At 37.7% G+C, this 20,849-nt stretch overlaps 1 protein-coding gene across 1 annotated transcript in view; it reads right to left on the bottom strand.

Annotated features, from left to right (window-relative positions):
• Positions 1–20,849, bottom strand: part of PIG-S (phosphatidylinositol glycan anchor biosynthesis class S) — a 345,368-nt gene that overhangs the window by 10,053 nt on the left and 314,466 nt on the right. Inside the window, exon 14 of the mRNA XM_090411921.1 lies at positions 3,471–3,528. Within this exon, the coding sequence (XP_090268047.1) occupies positions 3,471–3,528 (58 nt within the window). The remainder of the gene's footprint in view (positions 1–3,470; positions 3,529–20,849) is intronic.

Genomic DNA, 20,849 nt, shown 5'->3' with positions numbered 1-20,849 from the left:
CATCACTGGAATAAATGTGTTAGTCTTAAGGGAGATTATGTTGAAAAATAAAAATAATTTTGATATTATAAATTCGTTTTTCTAGTCCGAGAACTTTTCAAACCACCCTCGTATGAGAGAAAATTCTATCTCTCATTCCCTTCTTGAATGCATTCATTCTCAGCTTCCATGGTTGTCCTCTCCCCAGCCTTCAAAACATGAAAATTTCCATCTACTAGTATCCTGTATGATCCTTTCAGAAGTTTGTAAGTCTCAATCATATCAGCCCACTTTCTCCTGTTTGCTAGTGTGTAGTCCACAAATTCTCATAATTTGTATTTCACAATCCTGATATTATCTTTAACATTCTTCTTTGCTCTTTCTCCACTGTATCAGCATCAACAGAAACTAGGAGAACAGACTTTTACAAAATAGTTCAAGTCAGGTCTTATCAAGGGCCTTGAAGAGGCAAAATGACTGTCTTATCTTTACATGTCAAGAATCGTTAAAGCATTCCAATTGTCCTCTGAATTGTATTTGCAATCTTTGCTGTATGTCCCTTGAATGTCTTATCTACTAAAACTCCAAGGTCCCTAGCCTGATCAGTTTACTCTAGCATCATCCCACCAATATAATATGACATGAATATCTCATTACACCAAAGTGCATAACTTTACATTTACTAACATTGAACTAACAGCATTTTCACACACACACAATTCCAGCTTATTCAAATCAATTTGCAAGTGTGTCAGTTATATTTCTGATTATCCTACTTATCTTTGCATCATCAGCAAATAATTGTATCACCTGTCAAATCCTTCAGAATGGCATTAATGTAAAGATTGAATAACAATTGACCAATGACTGAATTCTGTGGTACACCACTGGTCACCTTAAATCTTGCATAGTATATTGGTAAGATGGTTAGTATCCCTGTGCTGGGACTCAAATTACATATATAGCTGAATGCTTTTAGCATCCGTGATGATATCCCATCATCTTCTATTTGCCAAATTCTTATTTAGTTTGTGCTACAGCTCTAGTACTACTTCCTCTTCATACACCTGACATGAAGCATCTGGGTATGTTGCATATACTAGGTCATGAGCTCTTAGTAAAATGGGGACTCTTTAGTCAAACACTCTTCTGCATTCAGCAGCAGTTTTTTTCATATTCATTCTGTCTTTTGCTTGCAGCACAACAAAATTATTTTAGGGTTGTCTTTAGCTTGCAGAGTCAGCTTTTTTTTTTTTTTTTTTTTTTTTTTTTTTTTTTTTTTTTTAATGCTCACATTTAGTTTTCTGTACAATATTTCTAACTTTTCTGTTGTTTGTCTCATAATTGATATAATCCTTATGAATATGGTGTTCCTTCCACATCAACTTTTTTTAGATTCTCTTGCTTAATAAAACTGCATACATTTCACTCCCATTTACTTATTCTTCAAACTCTATGGACATATTCTGATAGCACATATATTTTTAAACACTTCTCATGCACTGCCAATATCTTACCCATCTATACACTTTTTCATGTTATCTTGGAAGTAGTGGAATAAGCTGCATTTGAGGATTTTCTTACCATTCGTACCACAGGCTTACGTTGCATAAAATAGTTCCTTAAATTTTTACGTTATCACATCGTGTGGTACTTACTTTGTATATAATTATTTTACTACTTTGCCAATGCTAGAATTATATGTTTCATACCATTAAACTATTACAGGGAACGTATTTTTGGAAAATGCAATTATCTATCATGTGGTCACCGACAACCGTTGAATAGTAACAGTGAACTAATAACTACCTTTGGAAGCATATGGCCTGTAGTATATTTCTTTATTTCCAAGATAACTTGAAAAAAAGTATAGTAATTGATGCTGTGGAATTTCTCATTATTTGTATTTTGGGTGACCATTGGGAGATCAAGATAACCATGGCATTACATAAACATGCTAAGTAAACCTGAAGGAATGCACAAAAGAAGAAATGGTATATGCCATCTATATAAATTAACCAACCACACTGGTGACTGCTCATGGAGGAAGAAAACATTTCCATAATATAAAATATACACCCTCTGTCCAAAAAGAAACAGAACTTTTCGAAAATAGAAGAAACTAGTGACACCACCTGTTGTATCTTTTTGTTGTGGAAAGTGGCAAACTTCATTAGTATTGTGTTAACTGTTTATGACATTTGTTTCATTAGAAACCGAGTTATAGTGCCAAGAGTGACAGCATGTTTTGACGAATGGTCAGAAAACGAGTTTCAAACAGAGAGCTGCGATTGACTTTTGTGTTAAACTTGGTAAAAGTTTTACTGAAACGCATCAAATGCTCCAAAAAGCATACGGTGATGAATGCTTATCCTGTACTCAAGTTTATGAGTGGTTTAAGCGATTTCAAAGTGGTCGTGAGACGCTTGAGGACGACGAAAAGCAGGGCTGAGCGAAGTTAACATCTAAAAAGTGCGTGATTTCATCAAAGAAAACCTGAAATCATCTGTGAGATTGATTGAAGATGAATTGGGGATTCCAAAATCAACTGTGCACAATATTTTGACCAAAAGTTTGGGCCTTTGTAAATTGAATTCGTGATTTGTTCCCCACAAGTCGACCGACGACCAAAAATGTATCGAATTGAACACTGCAAGGACTTCATTAAAACCGCTCGTAAGGACTAAAATTTCCTTGAAATGATCATTACTGGTGACGAAATGTAGCGTTTTGAGTATGCGCCTGAAACAAAGTGCCAGAGTGCTGAGTGGAGACCACCAAAAGAGGGCATCTGAAAAACAAAGTCGCTTGGAGAAGTCAAAAGTAAAGACAATGCCGATTTGTTTCTACGATTCCAAGGGCATTATCCACAAAGAATTCGTTCCGCCTGGCCAAACAGTCAATTGTGAGTTTTATCTCAAAGCGATTGATAGCGAGAATTCGTTGCGTACGGTATGAATATAGTGATGCAGGTAGCTGGTCACTTTTGCATGATAATGCACCATCTCATCGTTCAAACATTGTGAGACAGTTTTTGAGCAAAAACCAAGTTTGTGTGTTGGATCACTCACCATATTCACCTGATTTAGCACTATGACTTCTTTCTCTTCCCCCGATTTCATTTGCTGATGAAAGGTAAGCGATACAACACCATTGAAAACGTTCAAGCGGCAGTAACCACAACCCTCAACAGTATCCCCAAAACTAATATAAAAAAACTCATTTAACAAATTAACTGACCATGCCAAATACTGTATCGAAGCTGAGGGAGAGTATATTGATTGAAATAAATGATTTGAATAATTATAATTGGCCTGCGTTTTATTTTCTGTCAAAAGTTCGGTTTCTTTTTGGACAGAGGTTGTATATATATTGTATATATATAAATGATGTCCAGTGTATTCAATTTAAGACTGCATTTTTAATGTAATGATACTTATTCTTATCTCTAGCCACTTATTAAGTGATAAAGGACAATAAAAAATACATACTTTTGGTCATCAGGAAAATACAGAAGTGCCAGCAAGGATGGATCAAAGAAAGCTTGTTCTGCAAGTCAAATATAAAACAGAATTATCAGTTTAGTAATAACTGCAAATGAAAATTAAATTAGTGCTCAGTTGCATTTTTTACGTCCATGAAGATGTCTGGCATAATAATTTATTAGATAAATAAATTAGTAATTATTATCTCTAGACATGTTTTCTCTGCTAAATCATGCCCAAGGTGGAATTCAAACTTGCAGTACTTGTAGGTTGGAGAATGGAAACAATAACTCAATTAGGTCAGCAATCTGCTAGTGATGCTGATGTCAAGTATATTCAAGAAATATACCTGAAGCTTGTGATTACTATTTAATAATTAATAAGATTTTGGACAAAAATGTGTGTAAAAAGTATGTAAATAAAAAAATACAGAACAAATAAAAAAAAATCAATTAAAACAAATTTTAATTTTTTTGTTTTAAATTTAATTTTTTTGTTTTACAGGGGCTGTATCCACTTACGAAAAAGACACAGATAACTGAGTTCTGTGGCAAGAACTTTGTCACAGAACTCAGTTATCTGTATACATTATCAAGATAAGGATACTGTATTGTTGGGCTGGCAGACAATGCTTATGCAAGTATCCTCCAGTGTGTGTGATGACTCCATAAACAGAAAAAAAGATAATGAACTAGTTGAGAGATATGTGCTTAATCAGACAAGGAAGGTAGATAGCTGCCTTCCCCTCCTTTATTTTCTTTAAATCATAAAGTGTAAGTTAGGATGATGAGAATGTTTAAATGCATAAAAATATATGGGGGGGGGGGTTCACCAGCCCAAATAGTATACATCTCCAATGAACAGAGAGACTAAAGGTTTAGCTATAACTTTGCTAAGTGTTCCACAGTCTTCTTGAAAAAAAAATTGAATTAGCATTATTCCAGTCTTTGTACAAAGACTGGAATAATGCTAATCACATCCATATCTACATCTGCAGTCATGACTATGGTTAATCTAGCCTTGCAGACCATGCTTTGGATCTAGTTAACAGAATCAATTTGAAAAAGATATAATAAATTTAGAAGAGAAAGACTGTTTTCAGAATTTGCTGCTGCTCTTAAAAATCATCCTAATTTAAATAACTATGATTGCATAAAAATTCCTGAAGTATGGAAAACACTAATGCTTTGAGATCCCAGTTTATATCCTAGGCCATTGACAGGTGTCACAGAGGGCACTCCACCTAGTTAGGACTTATGCTTTCATCTACGTGTTTCAGTTAGTTCTGTGTTGTTACAAGTTTTATTTTGTACAACCTGATGATGTCCTTGTAATTGAGATGAAATATTGGAAGTCTTAAATACTATTTTTAGTCATTTCCTAGTGCTGTTTCATTCCATTAAACTTTTATCATGAGTTTTTCCCAGCACTTAAGTCTTAACACATGGATGGACGTTAATTATGTGTGTTCTTCTAGCTGGTTTGCCCATTTACAGGAAGAGATACATGAGAGTTTCTGGGAAGAAATGCTTCTACTTTCATGTATAAGACCAACTAACTTACTAACTTCTTGACTTCAGCTCATAGGCCGTTATAAAAGCTTCTTATATTCCAACTCAGATCTTTTCATTTGAAGGGTAAATTTAATAAAGGAATTTAATAAGGTAATGAGCAACCCACTCCTGAATGGACTCTCAAAAATTCACCTAGTCTTCAACTAAAGTCAAGAAACCCTTTCTGGTCCATGGATGAACTCGGCTGCCTTACCATCAATCTCTGACATGCAGAGAGAACACTGGTCCAATAATCTCCCAACAAATGGCTTCCTGCTTAAAGATACCTGTGCTCTGCAGCCTGATTTTGCTCTTCTTAGGAAGATTTGGTCATTGTCAGGATCAGAACTAACCAGGGCAGATGTGGCTACCTACAAATGGAAACTGTCAGACCACCCTTATTGTGTCTGTTCCCCTGTAGCCCACTGCCCAAGATTCCAATTTCATGGTAACCTCCATGACATCCACAAGGTGATGGACGAGGCTCTGGATTGGCTTTCTGGACTAGACATTGACCTATAGCAGCATCATATTCTTTTTGTCATAAGAATAAATAAATAAATAAATAAGGGCAAATGACACAGCATCCTCATGAGGAATTTTAGCCTGATGTTATTTTTTCCCATATTGAATCTGAAAAGGAGAGAAAGGAGTAGCAAAAGCATTCAATACTAAACATGGAAGTTTTTACCATGAGCTGCCTCAGTCCTGAAGATACTTCAAGTCAAACTTTGTTTGCTTACACTTGGATAAAGGATTAAACAAAATTTATTATAGTCTAATCAAGTGAAAAAACAACTTCCAACATCTGTCTCTAAACCCAGAGTAATTTAATAATAAGGTGAGACACTTTTGGCAACTTGTATAGGTAAATATGATTTTTCCATTGCTTCCACCTTGGTATCAACCACCTCTGAGTCTGGCTCCCACTGATGAGACCTCAATAAAGGTCGAAACTGGTCTGGGTAGCGGCCCTTCCCTTAATGCATAGCATTATACATGTCTGATGCAAACTTTGTTTGCTTACACTTGGGATAAAGGATTAAACTAAATTTATTATACCAAACATGGAAGGTACACTTCTTGATGGTAAGGCAGTTTCAAGTAGAGTTATGCAGGCAAACTTCAAAATGCAGAATGGACAATGACAGAAGGTTCTCCTAAGGAGAAAGTGGAGGAATTTTTTGAGTCATTAAAACAGGCAGCTGACATAAAGAAAAAGAAAAAGTAGTCCTATTGGAGATGTAAACAGCAGAGTAGGAAATGAATACCACAAGGCATATAGAAACATTTTGGGAAAATTTGAGAAAGAGCAAAGCTAATAACAGTACCTGCTGGATTTCTACTCAGGAGACATAGACTAGTCATTACTAATATCATGTTCCAACATAAAGATGTGCACAAGTTCACATGGAGAGAAGACACAAGAAAAACCTTATTGACTAAATTATTATTGACAGAGATAACTTCATTCTAGTTCAGGATACAAGAGTACATACAGAATTTGAATCATCATGACTTAGTTTTAAGTGGCAAACTCTGAAGAAAACATGGATTGAATGGTTATGTTAAAAACAGCAGACAAGACATATCAAGACAAATCAGATCATATCAGGCCTGTCATCACATTTCTCCATAATAAACTATATCATTGAGCAAGACAAAAGTTGTACCCCTTACATAGAAGAAGACTACCACTCTTGAATGTTTAAAGAAGCAGCCACAGTCGCACGCACTACAGATAACCTTAACAGGAACCAAGGTTTAATACTTCCAGAGATATGGAAAACCCAAATTAGATCTCTGAACACACAAGAAATGAACTTTAATGCTAATTATAGAACGTTCCTCAGCAACAACTAGTACATGCAATACGTGTATTATTCACGTTCAATGCTATTTTAGTTTGTAACTATAATTTTTAGAATTTACAGTTAAGATCTATTTTTGTGATATGTTTTAACCTCAGTGCTTGTACCCTGACGATACCAACAGCTTAAGTTTGGTGAAACTAGTCGGTATTAAAATACTTATCCATTTACACTTGATCAATGCTACCAAATAGTTATTTACATTAGTTCTGTGATCAAGAAAATACATGCTCATTATGGATTGATTCAGTTAGGGAGCTATTTGGCAAAGTTGTCAGAAAGGATAGAAAAATAAGAACAACACAGTAGAACATATACAAAATGTTAAGGAAGTCCCAGGCAAGAAGAAAGCATACCGAAAGTTCCTAGCAAATAAGTCAGCAAATATTCTAAAAGAATATAGATAAAAGTGTAAGAATGCTAAGCTATCGTAGTTAAACAAAACTCGTGCAAAGACTATCATAATTATATAGAAAATAAATATCAGGAATGTAGCAAAATGTTCTGGAGGCTGTTGGAAAAGCTTAGAAATGGAGGAAAGCATACTGTAAAAGGAATCAAAGATGATAAAGGTGACATGAAAACTGAAGCAAGCACTAACAGAACCATAAAACTGTCAAAAAAATCTTGAAATGAAATGTGGAAAGGTAGCTGGAGTAGTGATATTTGATCATAAATGCTTAAATATGGAGTATAAAAGTTTTGTAGTGGTTACACTGCGTAATTCAGAGGGTTGAACTCCAGATGATTTGAGTAGAGCCTTCATAGTTCCCATTTATAAAGGGAGTAATGTTGAATGAGAATTACAGAAGAATTTCTCTACTAAATGTTCCAGGTAAGATTTATTTGCATACTCTTTTCAAGTATGCAAGCATACTTGAAAAGAGTTTGAGAAAAATTGCGGAAGAAAAATTTGGAGACCAAGCTGGATTCAGGCCAAATACAGGTTGTCAAGATCAGATTTTCGCTGTACGACAAACAGTTGAGAAATCATGTGAATATAACAAGGATCTGTACTTCAGTTTGTAGATCTGGAAAAACCAGGCAACAAAGTGCCCAGAAAAAAGCTTTTCAAAACAGTACAATTACATGGGATAAGTAGAAATAGAACATGATAAAAAGCAATACATAGTTTATATTTAAGTTGTAAGTCAGCAGTTAGAACTGAAGGAAATACAGGAAGATGGTTTGATGTAAAATCAGGTGTAAGACAAGGTTGCATTATGAAAGAAATGGCATTAAACCTGACATTAAAATCATTAAAAACTAAAAGCTATGTTTTGTTGTTTATTTTTGTTTATTATTTTAATGGTATAATAGAACACAGAAACTAAGTAAATAATTAATTTATTAACTTGATGCTGATATTTCGCTGGTATTATAACCAGCATCTTCAGAGCACAAAAAAACACTGTTTATCACAATATGTGAGACTAAAACAACATGGTGTACTTAAACAAAATTATAGCAGCAACACAAAGACTAGAGTCCTGATTTTGGTGCCCTCTATCTAAAAAAAAAAAAAAAAAAAAAAAAAAAAAAAAAAAAAAAAAAAAAAAGCTATCATATATTACTAGAGTCCTAGAAAAGTGCTAGTTTTTTCTTAATATGACTGTCTCCCATATCTTCGGCAAGTTAATACAGCCATATTTGTTGAGATTTGGAGTATGTTTTAGGGCTTCTGTTGCCTCTAAGAACAATCTCTCCGATTTATACGGGTTTCTGTGTAGTACTTTTGTGTTTTTCCAGTTGATCCTGTGTGCAGGGGTATCCCAGAGCATGGTCTGCTAGGCCCGACTTCCCATAATGATAATTCCAGACGTATCATTTATGTTCGCTGATGCAGATATTCACAGTTCTTCCTGTTTGACCGTAGTAGGCTTGATTGCATGAGCAGGGTACTTGGTAGACTCCTGGATGTGATAAAGGAGGAATGCTGTCCTTGGGTGAGCGGATGAGAGTGGCTAATTTGCTACATGGTCTGAATGTAGTGCGTAGTTTATGTTTATTGAGAATTCTTGAGATCTTTTCGGATGTGCCTTTAATGTAAGGGATGGTGACTGTTTTGTTGTAGTTCTCTGTGGTGGATGGTGGGAGGGGTTTCTTAGGAGTGTTTAGTATTTTGTTTATTTTATGTGGATTGTAGCCGTTGGCCAAGAAGGTGTGGCATAAGTGAGTCAGTTCAGCAGTAAGAGCCTTGTCATTGGAACAGATTGCTCTCGCTCTATGGGTTAGCGTTTTTAATATGCCATATTATTGAGAAGGAAAATGGTGTGATTGTTTGTGTAAGTATCTGCCTGTATGTGTGGGTTTTCTGAAAACTGAAAATGATAAGAAACCATCTGGGAGACGTGTGATGAGTGTATCCAGGAAGGGCAGACAGTTGTTGGCTTCCAGCTCCATAGTAAAGTGGATTTTTGGATGTTGGCTATTTAAATGTGCTAAGAATGTTTTCAATGTCTCAGGGCCATGTGGCCAAATAGCAAGCACATCATCAACATAGCGTAGCCAAAGTGTTGGTTTGAGAGTGGCTGTATTGATTGCTTGTTTTTCCAGGTGTTCTATGTAAAAGTTGGCTGGGGGGGAAGGGGGGAGCCCATGGCTGTCCCATCAATTTGTTTGTATATTTTCCCTTTCCATGTGAAATCCTGCATGTATGGTGAATTTGAATAGTTCAAATATATCAGGGGGGAAGTGTGACTTTTATTAACTATGTTTTATACAGATTATGTATTCCTAAACACATCCAGTGCAAGGGCTCTCTAACAAAATTGCATAACAGCTGTAACAAATTTGGCATGCAAAATAGACAAAGCCTAGGAGAACAGGTGTAAACATCAGTTGTATCCTGAATGGAGAACCTATAGAACTAGTAAAATATTTCAGCTATTTAAGCACAATTTTTAGTGAAGATGGTAAATTAAATATGGAAACAGACAAAGAATAAACAAAGCTGGTATGGTGGGGAGTCAACTGAATAAACTGATATGGAATAAGAGAAATTAGCTAAAATGCTGAACTAGCAGTTCAGTGTTTTAGCTAATTCCATAAGTGAAAACCAATTTTAACTTATAGATCTAAGAGCTGGGCTAGAAATAAGGAATGGAGGAAGAACTTGTACAGTCTGGGCTGAGTTCTTGATGTAAGAATCAAAATTAAAATAAAAAGACAAAAGGCTAGTTTTCTGGCAATTGAATAGATATTAAATGGATAAGAATCCTATATTTTTATATAGCCAGTAAGTGAAACTCAAGATCGATACATCTATGAGTTTCAATGCCGAAAAACTATTGGCGAAGGCAATTCGAAGCAAAGGTGGAGCAAGCTCCCTCACTATTCTTGATATTCTCTCATAATGTAAAACACAGCTCTTAGGAGATGTAATACTGTCATTACATCTCCTAGGTTTCAAAAATGGTTGAAACCGGTCTGGGTAGTGACCTCCCCTCATAATGTAATGATAGTATTACATGTCCTAGGAGCTGTGTTTTACATTATGAGAGAATATCAAGAATAGTGAGGGAGCTTGCTCCACCTTTGCTTCGAATTGCCTTCGCCGATAGTTTTTCGGCATTGAAACTCATAGATCGTAGTTATCGATCTTGAGTTTCACTTACTGGCTATATAACAATATAGGATTCTTATCCATTTAAAGAATCAAAATGTTTAATACAGTTTTTTAGTAGTCTATCAAAATGTTTGGATAATAAATAAGTATAAGAGCTTAATTCTGTCAACTATGTGTCTCAGAGGAATATTATCCTACAAATCTTAAGCAAGCCATGCTATCAGGATTTGAGGGTTAAGTGACTTAAGTTTTCAATTCGGCATATTGCAAAGCAAACACTTATCTATGTGATAACGTGATCAGAAGGATTTGGTTTTACTGATACTTGTAGAGATGTTGCTTTCTTTCTTTCTTTTTTTTCATACAAGAAGATCTAAGAAGAGATAGTGCTTTGAACCTAATATTAATTGAGGAAAATTGCAGAAAACAACAAATGGCCGTTTCTACACAATTCCTCAAGTGATATTAGATTCAAAGCAACAGTCTTTCTTTCTTCCATGACAAAAAAAGTAACATCACTAGTTAAGGGAAATTTTTTTTTTTTTTTTAAATATCTCATGCAAACATAAGTCTTTTCACTGTTTAACTCCCAGATTATATGGCTTGACCAAGATTCACAAGATTAATATTCCTCAGAGGATGGAATAAGTTAAATCATATGTATAAATATGATTTTTGAAATTTGTTCACATCACTCTACTCCTTCCTTTCCATAATCACTGTACTACCTGAATATAACATCATACATTATTATTTTGTAGTATCTTCCTGTTCAGTCCTATTTGTTTTGGTAACACAACAAACCCTAGAACTAATTGAAAAAAGGAAACAAATTAAAACAACAGATTGGCAAAACAGCAAAACCCAAATTACCTGAACCTAATAAAGCTATTAAGAAATCTTGTCAAAAGATAAAAATAGCTATATCCAAGACACTCCAACTCTAATGAAACAACAGATTTATTCAAGAAGGTTAAGGATATAACCAAAAAATTCAAACCAAAACTTAATATAATTACAGAGGAAAACGGCAAGATCTTAAATGACATAGCCAGAAGATGGAAAGAATACTGTATCAAGCTTTACAAGGATCCCATCTATTCAACAAGAAGATGAAGGAGCCAAGGAAAACACGGAAACAGAACTGGAGATCCTCAAAAGTGAAGTAGAACAAGCAATCAAAAAATTAAGGAATAACAAAGCGCCAGGTCCTGATTCAATACCAGTGCTGAAATGCTGAAAAACCTTGGAGAGAATGCAGTCAACTGGATACATGATTTATGCAACAAAATCTGGAAGACTGGAAGATGACCAAATGACTGGCAATTGCAAGTATCTCTTTTATGCAAAACAACCAGTCAACGGAATACAGAGGTACCAAGGAGCCAGCTACTTCTACACAACTCATAAGTACCCATAGTACTTCATATTAGTTATTATTCAATCAAAAAAACAGCCATGTGAAAGCGCACAATATGCCAACCATGCGAAATAAAGATGGTGCAAACAAAGGCCAGCAACAAAAGATTACTTTGAGTCCTGTCAGCGTAGCATAGCCGATAGCCAACAAACTGAAAGACAATACGAAGTGCCGCAGTTGCGAAACTGAAATTACCGAAAGGAAAAAAGGCATATTGTGTGACTTCTGCCGCAACTGGCTACATACTTCCTGCGTGAAAGTAGAGGATTTGGTGCTCAAGTTACTTATTGAACTGAACCAGCCTTTTTTCTGTTTGATATGCCTCCCCTCCGTTAAACAGCTGCTAAATATAGGCAAAGAGTTGAAGATTTCGAACAACACCTCAGTAACACGATCGATACTTTCTTGTCCAAAATTCGAAAGTTGGAAACAAAGCTCGAGATATTCAACGATCAGCGGGTGATCACAAGTGCATTTGTACCTGCTAACGAACTCCGTGATTTAATCGCATCAATGGTACACTCGTCGCTCGAGGCCGAAAACAGGAGGCTCGAGGCCGAAAATAGGAGACTCAATGCCGTTAATTTTGAACTTCCTGGAGGAAAACAGTAAATCTCTAAAAGAAGAAGTTAGCAAACTAGCAGGCGAATGCAACTTTGATCCCGGAAACTTCATCAAATGTCATCGATTTAGTCCCGTAAACAAAAGAAAGGACGGAACGAACTATCCACGTCTCGTCAAAGTGATCTGTGATAAAAACACTTCCAAATTAATAACGGCGATAAATAGCAAGCTAAAGGACAGTAGCCCCAATCGCATGTACGTGCTCGACCTGATTTAACCTTCGAACAAAGGGAACAAAGACGCCAACTCCGAAAACAGCTAGAAGAAAAACGCCAGAATGGAGACAATAGCTGGACCATAGACTACAAACAAACCAAACTAGTGCAAAAACCAAGTGACGCCACTAGCAGCCATCAAGCAGACAAATATGCAGGCATTGCATAGGAAACGTTCAAGACCCCAGCGGTCAAAGCCATTCTCCACAGACCTTGCATATCCACTACACCAACATTCGTGGTCTCAACTCCAACCTTAATAGCATTCACTATCATCTGCAGTCAACCAAACCACACCTACTCTTCTTAACAGAAACACAAATTTCACCTTCCCCCAGCACCATCCATCTCAACCATCCAAACTATTCACTATTTAATTCCTTTCAACCCAAGGGTGGTGTGCATATATCCGCCCTGACATACCCTGCCAGAGAGCACCTAACCTTGAATCACCCAACTTTGACCTTCTTTGGCTAAAAATATCTCTCCCCCCATTCAGTCAAATTCATCTGCTGTCTCTATCGCTCACCCAATGCCACCAACCACACCAAGCTCTTTAACTTCCTCTCCTCAAAAGTTGATTTCCTCCAGTCCCACTATCCTAATAGTGAAATCATCCTCCTGGGTGATTTTAATGTTCATAACACCAACTGGCTTTCCTCTTCCAGTTGTACAGATCTTGCAGGCTGAGATGCCGAAATCTTTGCCATCACCAATGATCTTACACAAACTGTTCACAAGCTGACCAGAATACAGATAACCCAAATCACTCCCCAAATACCCAAGACCTCTTCTTTACAAATGATCCTTCCAAATATACAGTGAATGTAGTGAGCCCCCTGGGTAATTCTGACCATAACCTAGTGCTCATCTCCTGCCCAATGCAACAATGCTCACAGTCACACCTGCACAAGGGTAGTCTGGCATTACAACAGTGCCTAATGGGACAGCCTCCGAGACTACTATGCTTCATCCAATGGTGGGACTACTGTTTGCAGTCTTCCAATCCTAACATATGCACCGAACACATCACCAAAATAATGCTCACTGGCATGATAACATACATTCCCCACACCACCCTGAACTGCCGTCCCCTATCCAAACTCTGGTTCTCCAAAAAATGTGCCAAGGCTGTGCAAACGAAAAATCAGTCATACTACAACTGGCTCAAATTAAGAACACCAATGTCCTTCAGTACCTATACTGAAGCCAGAAATAGATGCAAAAAAAGTATCAATGATTCTAAAACAGAATTTGAAAGGGCAAAAAGCAGGAAGCTTGCAGCCTGTCCTAGCGGCAGCCATACCTTTTGGTCTCTCGCCAAAGCAATTGGTCACAACTTTTGCCCTACACTACTCCCCCCCCCCCCCCGCTACCATACCCAAACGGCTCAATTGCAACATCACCCACAGAAAAAGCTAATCTCCTGGCTTCACACTTTGCCTCCAATGGCAAATGCCCCCCAGTCATTCCAACTGCCCAACACACAATGTCCCCTGTATCCTTTTGCCAGAAAGAGATCATAAACCTGTTGTCAAAATTAGAAACACACACACAAAAAAAAAGCCCCTGGCCCTGATGCATTCCTCCAATTGTCCTGAAAGTCTGTGCAGCAGAACTGACTCATATCCTATGCCGTCTATACACACTCTTCTACTCCACCGGTATATATATATATCCCAAAGCCTGGAAATTGGCCTATATTCAACCCATTCCCAAAAAGGGTGACAAATCGCTGCCATCTAACTACCGCCCTATCTCACTGACCTCAATCCTATCTAAAGTGATGGAGAAAACCATTAATTCTCAACTCCTACTCTACCTTGAAGGCACCCAGCTATTAAACGACCACCAGTATGGATTCTGTCGATGCCGATCAACAGGTGACCTGCTGTCATATATCACCCATCTCTGGACATATGCCATGGAAAAATTTGGCAAATCCCAAGTAGTCGCTTGATATCTCTAAAGCCTTTGACTGGGTCTGGCACAAAGGCAGCAAACTCCCATCATTTGGACTGTCTCAGGACTTCTGCAAATGGATTGCCAACTTCCTGTCTGGACGCACACTATGTGTGATGGTAGATGGCTCTGTATCCTCCCACTATCCAACAAATCTTGGGGTTCCACAAGGTTCAGTTCTCTCACCGACCCTCTTTCTTCTATACATCAATGACCTACTTCAGCTGACCTCCAACCCAATACACAGTTTTGCAGATGACAGCACATTGCACTCCTCCCATACATTTGATAAACGTCACCCTGTACATCTCACTTCAACCCACAGAACATCAACCACAACTTCCCTTAACGCAGACCTCCAAAACATCCTCCGATGGGGCTCAGATAACCTCGTCAACTTGAATGCTAGTAAAACCCAGTTCTGTCTTATTTCACGCAAAAAAGAACTTTTCCCCCCAGTATTATTTTCGATAACACTCAAATTCCCAGACAAGATGAAATCTCTCTTCTTGGAATTCCATGACATCAGGACTCTCCTGGCATAAACACATCACAACCATTGCATCTTCAGCTTCCAAAAAAACTCGGCTTTCTATTTCGCTCAAGACACTACTTCACTTCAAAACAACTCTTAACCCTATACAAATCGCAAATCTGCCAAGCTATCGAATGCTGTTCTCACATTTGGAGTGGGCTCCTAAAAGCTTCCTCAAAATGCTTGACTCAATACAGAGGAGAGCAATTAGACTGATAAATGATCCATCTCTTACTGACTCACTCTCTCCCACTCTCACATAGACGCTTAGTCTCTGCAATTTGTATATTCTACAAATATTTTCATGGAAAATGCTCATCTGAAACAACATCAATAATTCCAACACTCTCTACTAAACCTGTTGGAACACGTATCCTATGGGTTTAGTAGCCACCTCCCAAAACCACTTCACAGTACACCTCGAAACCCAAAGAACAAGTTTCTTTTCCTCCTCCTTCATCCCTGCTACTGCTGTATTGTGGAACAATCTTCCCCCTGATGTATTTCCCAAGGAATACAATATACAGGCTTTTAAACTGAATGTTAACAAGTTCCTCCTCTCCCATCCCGCTACCCATATACAGTACTAAAGTACTATAGGTTGAACAGCCAACCTCTCGTATATGGGCCCAACATAAAAAAAAAAGAAAAGTTCCACCATTATCCAAATCTACAATCACAACAAATGTGAAAACTACCGCACCATTGCCATTATCTCACATACCAGCAAGATTTTACTAAACATTATCGTAGACAAGCTTATACGTTGGTTAGCATTACTAAATCACTTAAGGAATTGACAACGTATATAAGAATATAAATTAAATTACACTTTAATAAATATTTCCGATATTTCGGCAACATCACGTTGCCATCTTCAAAAGGAACTTACAAAAAAGGCATGTGCACATAGGCACTACAACACAGTAACTGAGAATGAAGTGAGGAAGCTATTGTTCTCCTAAAAGTCCTGATGGTGTCCCCTAGCGGTCTACATGGCCCACTAGGGGACACCATCAGCAGACCTTCAGCCCAACGGCTGAAGGTCTGCTGATGTAAGCCTCCCAAATATGGGGCAGTCTCATGCAAACCAAATTTGTTGAGGTTTGGAGAGTTTCTTAGGGCTGAAGCTGATTCCATGAATAGTCATTCGAATTTGAACTTGCTACGGTGTATTATTATAGCTTTCTTCCACCGTGTTCTGTGGCGTGTATCCAGAGCATGGTCTGCAAGACCCGAGTGGCTGTACTTGTGAAACCGGATGTAGCCCTTGTGTTCTAAAATTCTGATATTCGCTGTCCTGCCTGTTTGGCCAAAGTAAGACAGTTTACAGTTACAATGCTGCAAGGGACCTGGTATACACCAGGTAGGTCTAGGGGGGAAGTGGTTGGTCTTTAGTGGAGCGGATAAGGGATGCCAATTTTCTGTATGGCCTGTAACAGGAGGTCAGGTCATGTTTTTTTAAGATTTTGGTAATTTTTTCCAAGTTGCCTTGGATGTAGGGAATGGTGATGGATTTAGAGTAATCCTTGTTGTGGAGGGGGGCTGTGGTTTGTAGGTTTTAATATTTTTTTGGGGGGGGGGGGGTAGCCATTGGCTGAGAAAATGTTGAGGATGTGATTTAGTTCAGTGTTTAGGGCCTTGTCGTTTGAACAGATTAGTTTAGCCCTGCTGTATAGTGTTTTCACCACTCCATATTCTTGTGAGTGGTGGTGGGATTGTTGGTGAATGTACCTGCCTGTATGGGTGGGTTTTCCATAAACTGAAAAAACCAAGGTTCCATCAGGCTGGCGGGTGACTAGTGTGTCTAGGAAAGGGAGGATGTTGTTTTCCTCTTTTTCCAGAGTGAACTTGATTCTGGGGTGTTGGTTGTTTAAGTGTGTTAAAAAGGAGAGGAGTGTATTAGAGCCATGTTGCCAAATAGCGAACACATTATGGCAGAGGCTATGGCTTTTTCTTCCAAGGTCTCCATAAAGAAATTGGCCAAGGGTAGGGAGAGTGGTGAACCCATGGCTGTCCCCTCTATTTGTTTGTAGAATTTTCCCTGCCAAACAAAATAGCGTGAGTTCATTGTGAACTGAAATAGGGCTGAGATATCGGGAAGAAATTTAACTTGGATTAGCTCTAAAGTTCCTTGAGTGGGACATTTGTGAATAAGTAGGAGACATCAAAGCTGACCATTATGCCAATATGTTGGAGTGTAAGGTTTTCTATGCTGGCTTTGAAGTGGGCTGAGCTTTTTATGTGTGAGGGGTGTTGCCAGTATAGTGTGTGAGCGCCTTGGCCAAATGTTTATCTAATTTGTATGTGGGGGAATCAATGCAATCCACTATGGGACGTAATGGCACATTTCGTTTATGTATTTTTGGGAGGCCATAAATACAGGGGTATAGAGTTAAACGGTTTTAATCTGTTAATAACTTCTACAGGCCAAGAAGTGACCTTCTTAAGGAGCCTGTGAAGTTTTCTGATTCGTGAGTGTGAGATTGTATTCGATAGGGAGGTAAGTAGCCTGATCTAATAGAAAAGCTTTAAGCTTACCTGTGTAATCTGTTTGGTTCAGTACTACAGTTGCATTTCCCTTATCTGCTTTGGTGATAACTATTTCTCTATTACTCCTCATTTCCTGCAGAGCTTTATACTCCTTATTGGTTCTAGTAGCAAAGCTTATACGTTGGTTAGACATAACTGGTAATTAGTTTATGGAATTAACAACGCAAATGAAGTATATTAATTAAAGGTAACTTTAATGAATCACTTCTATATTTTGGCAACGTCACATTGCCATCTTCAGGAACATAAAGATATGGTATGTGCACTCAGGAACTAATACAAAGCAAATGAGGAAGAAAGCAAGAAACTAATATTGTTCCTAAAGTCCTAATGGTGCCCTCTTGTGGGCTAATTTGGTAGTCTTGGCAGTTGGGCTGAAGTTCTCATAATGAAAGTCTCCCAAATTTGGGGCAGTTTCATGCACCCAAATTTGTTGAGGTTAGGAACGTTTTTTAGAGCTGCTGAAGATTCTTTGAATAATCTTTCGTATTTAAACTTGCTGCAGTTTCACCAGTACAGCCGCTCTGGGCTGGCAGACCATGCCTTAGATATCCACCATAAAATTCGTTGGAAGAAAACAAAAATAATTCATCGCAGCAAGTTTAAATACGAAAGATTATTCAAAGAATCTTCATCAGCTCTAAAAAACGTTCCTAACCTCAACAAATTTGGGTGCATGAAACTGCCCCAAATTTGGGAGACTTTCATTATGAGAACTTCAGCCCAACTGCCAAGACTACCAAATTAGCCCGCAAGAGGGCACCATTAGGACTTTAGGAACAATATTAGTTTCTTGCTTTCTTCCTCATTTGCTTTGTGTTAGTTCCTGAGTGCACATACCATATCTTTATGTTCCTGAAGATGGCAATGTGATGTTGCTGAAATACAGAAGTGATTCATTAAAGTTACCTTTAATTAATATACTTCATTTGCGTTGTTAATTCCGTAAACCAATTTCCTTATTGGTGTTGGTTTTCCGTGGTCTTGCTTTGGAGAGGACACGAGCTACATCCAGTCTTACACTGTTGGCGATTTGATTCGGAAGGTGGCGGATTCTGCATTCGATCTGGATCATAATATCCTCACTAGGTATTTTTTTTTTGAGCAATGGCGAAGTTCTACCACGTGAAAGCGTGTTGAGTGCTTCAAGCTTCAGGGTGACTAAAGAAAGGTTGATTACGGCATTGGCAGGAAGTTTTGGATCGACAGTGGAGTTCTTTTTTAATTTTTAGAATTTTTCGATATGTCGACTCAGTATTTTCTCAAATTCCTTGTCTGCTGCAGTACACGAGACATCATGTAAAATTGACCAAAGCTCGTGATTTAAAGTGCACAAAAGCTCTTCTTCAAGTGCACGAATAGCTTTGTTAATGTCAGCTAAGAGAACCCGTGTGGCAGCAATTTGTTCCCAAAGCAAAGCATAGCTGGCGTGTTTATAGATAAGGAGAGCTCTTTTGTGAAACGAAACGGTGCTTGAATTTTACAGAATTTGGGATTACCTGATTATCCCGGCAGCATTTATTATCCCTGATTATACCTTGGAAAAAATTACCAAAACATTAAAAAAACATGACTTGACTTCACAGACCATACAGAAAATTGACATCCCTTATCTGCTCCACTAAAGACCAACCACTTCCCTTAGCCCTACCTGGTGTATACCAGGTCCCTTGCAGCTGTAAACTGTCTTACTTTGACCAAACAGGCAGGACAGCGAATATCAGAATTTCGGAACACAAGGACTACATCCAGTTTCACAAGTACAGCCACTCGGAGTCTTGCAGACCATGCTCTGGATACATGCCACAGAATACGGTGGAAGAAAGCTACACCATAGCAAGTTCAAATTCGAAAGACTATTCATGGAATCAGCCTCAGCCCTAAGAAACTCTCCAAACCTGAACAAATTTGGTTGCATGAGACTGACCCAAATTTGGGAGGGTTACATCAACAGACCTTCAGCCCAACGACCAAGAACACCTACATAGCCTGCAAGGGGGCACCATCAGGACTTTAAGGAAAACAATAGCTTCCTCACTTCATTCTCAGTTACTGTGTTGTAGTGCTTACTTGCACATGCCTTTTTTGTAAGTTCCTTTTGAAGATGGCAACGTGACGTTGCCAAAATATTGGAAATATTTATTAAAGTGTAATTTAATTTATATTCTTATATACATTGTCAATTCCTTAAGTGATTTAGTATTTACTACACATTTTTAAGGAAAGATTGCAAAGTTTTATAGACCATCAGATCTCAGAAGAACAAGCAAGAGAAAAGGTTGAGGAACTAGAGATCATATATCTAACATGAGACAAATAATCGAAAAAGCAAAGGGAATTCAACTTAAGCCTTTATCTATGCTTTATAGATTACTCCAAGGCCTTTGACTGTATGAGATGGGATATTTTATGGGACATCGTGCAAGAATCAAGAATACCAAACCATCTAGTAACCCTCATAAAGAACTTATATCAACAAAATCAAGCAACAGTAAGAATTGAAAACTCAGTGACTCCTGCATTTCAATTTGAAAAAGGTTCAAGACAAGGATGCATACTCTCACCATTACTATTCAACCTTTACAGTGAAACTATAATGAAAAGATCTCTAGAAAAGTGGAATGGAGGCATTAAATTAGGTGGCTGAACAATCACTAACCTATGATACACAGATGACACAGTGATAATAGCAACAAATGAACAGGAATTAAAATTCATCCTAAATCAATTAGAATGGGAAAGCTTAAGCAATGGTTTATGAATAAATCAAGACAAAACCAAAATAACGGTTATAAACAATGCAGAAGAGATAGATGTAGAAGGGATTGAAATTTTCAATTGCCTTGGAGTGATAATAACAAAAAAAAAATGGATGTAAAAAAGAGATAAGAAGAAGAACAGCACTAGCTAAGAAAGTGATGACTGATTTAACTAAGATAAGGAAAGCAGGCACATATCCAAAAAGACCAAAATTAAGCTTATAGAAACCTCAGTTTATTCGATCTTTCTCTATGCTTCTGAATCTTGGACAACGACAAAAGATGACAGAAGAATTGAGGCATTCGAGCTCTGGTGCTGGAGAAG

This window comes from Typopeltis vanoorti, chromosome 22 (genome assembly GCF_054136105.1).
Source record: "Typopeltis vanoorti isolate ZY-2024b chromosome 22, IOZ_Tvanoo_1.0, whole genome shotgun sequence".
NCBI classification, from domain to species: Eukaryota; Metazoa; Arthropoda; class Arachnida; order Uropygi; family Thelyphonidae; genus Typopeltis; species Typopeltis vanoorti.
This window is presented reverse-complemented; position numbering and strand designations above follow the sequence as displayed.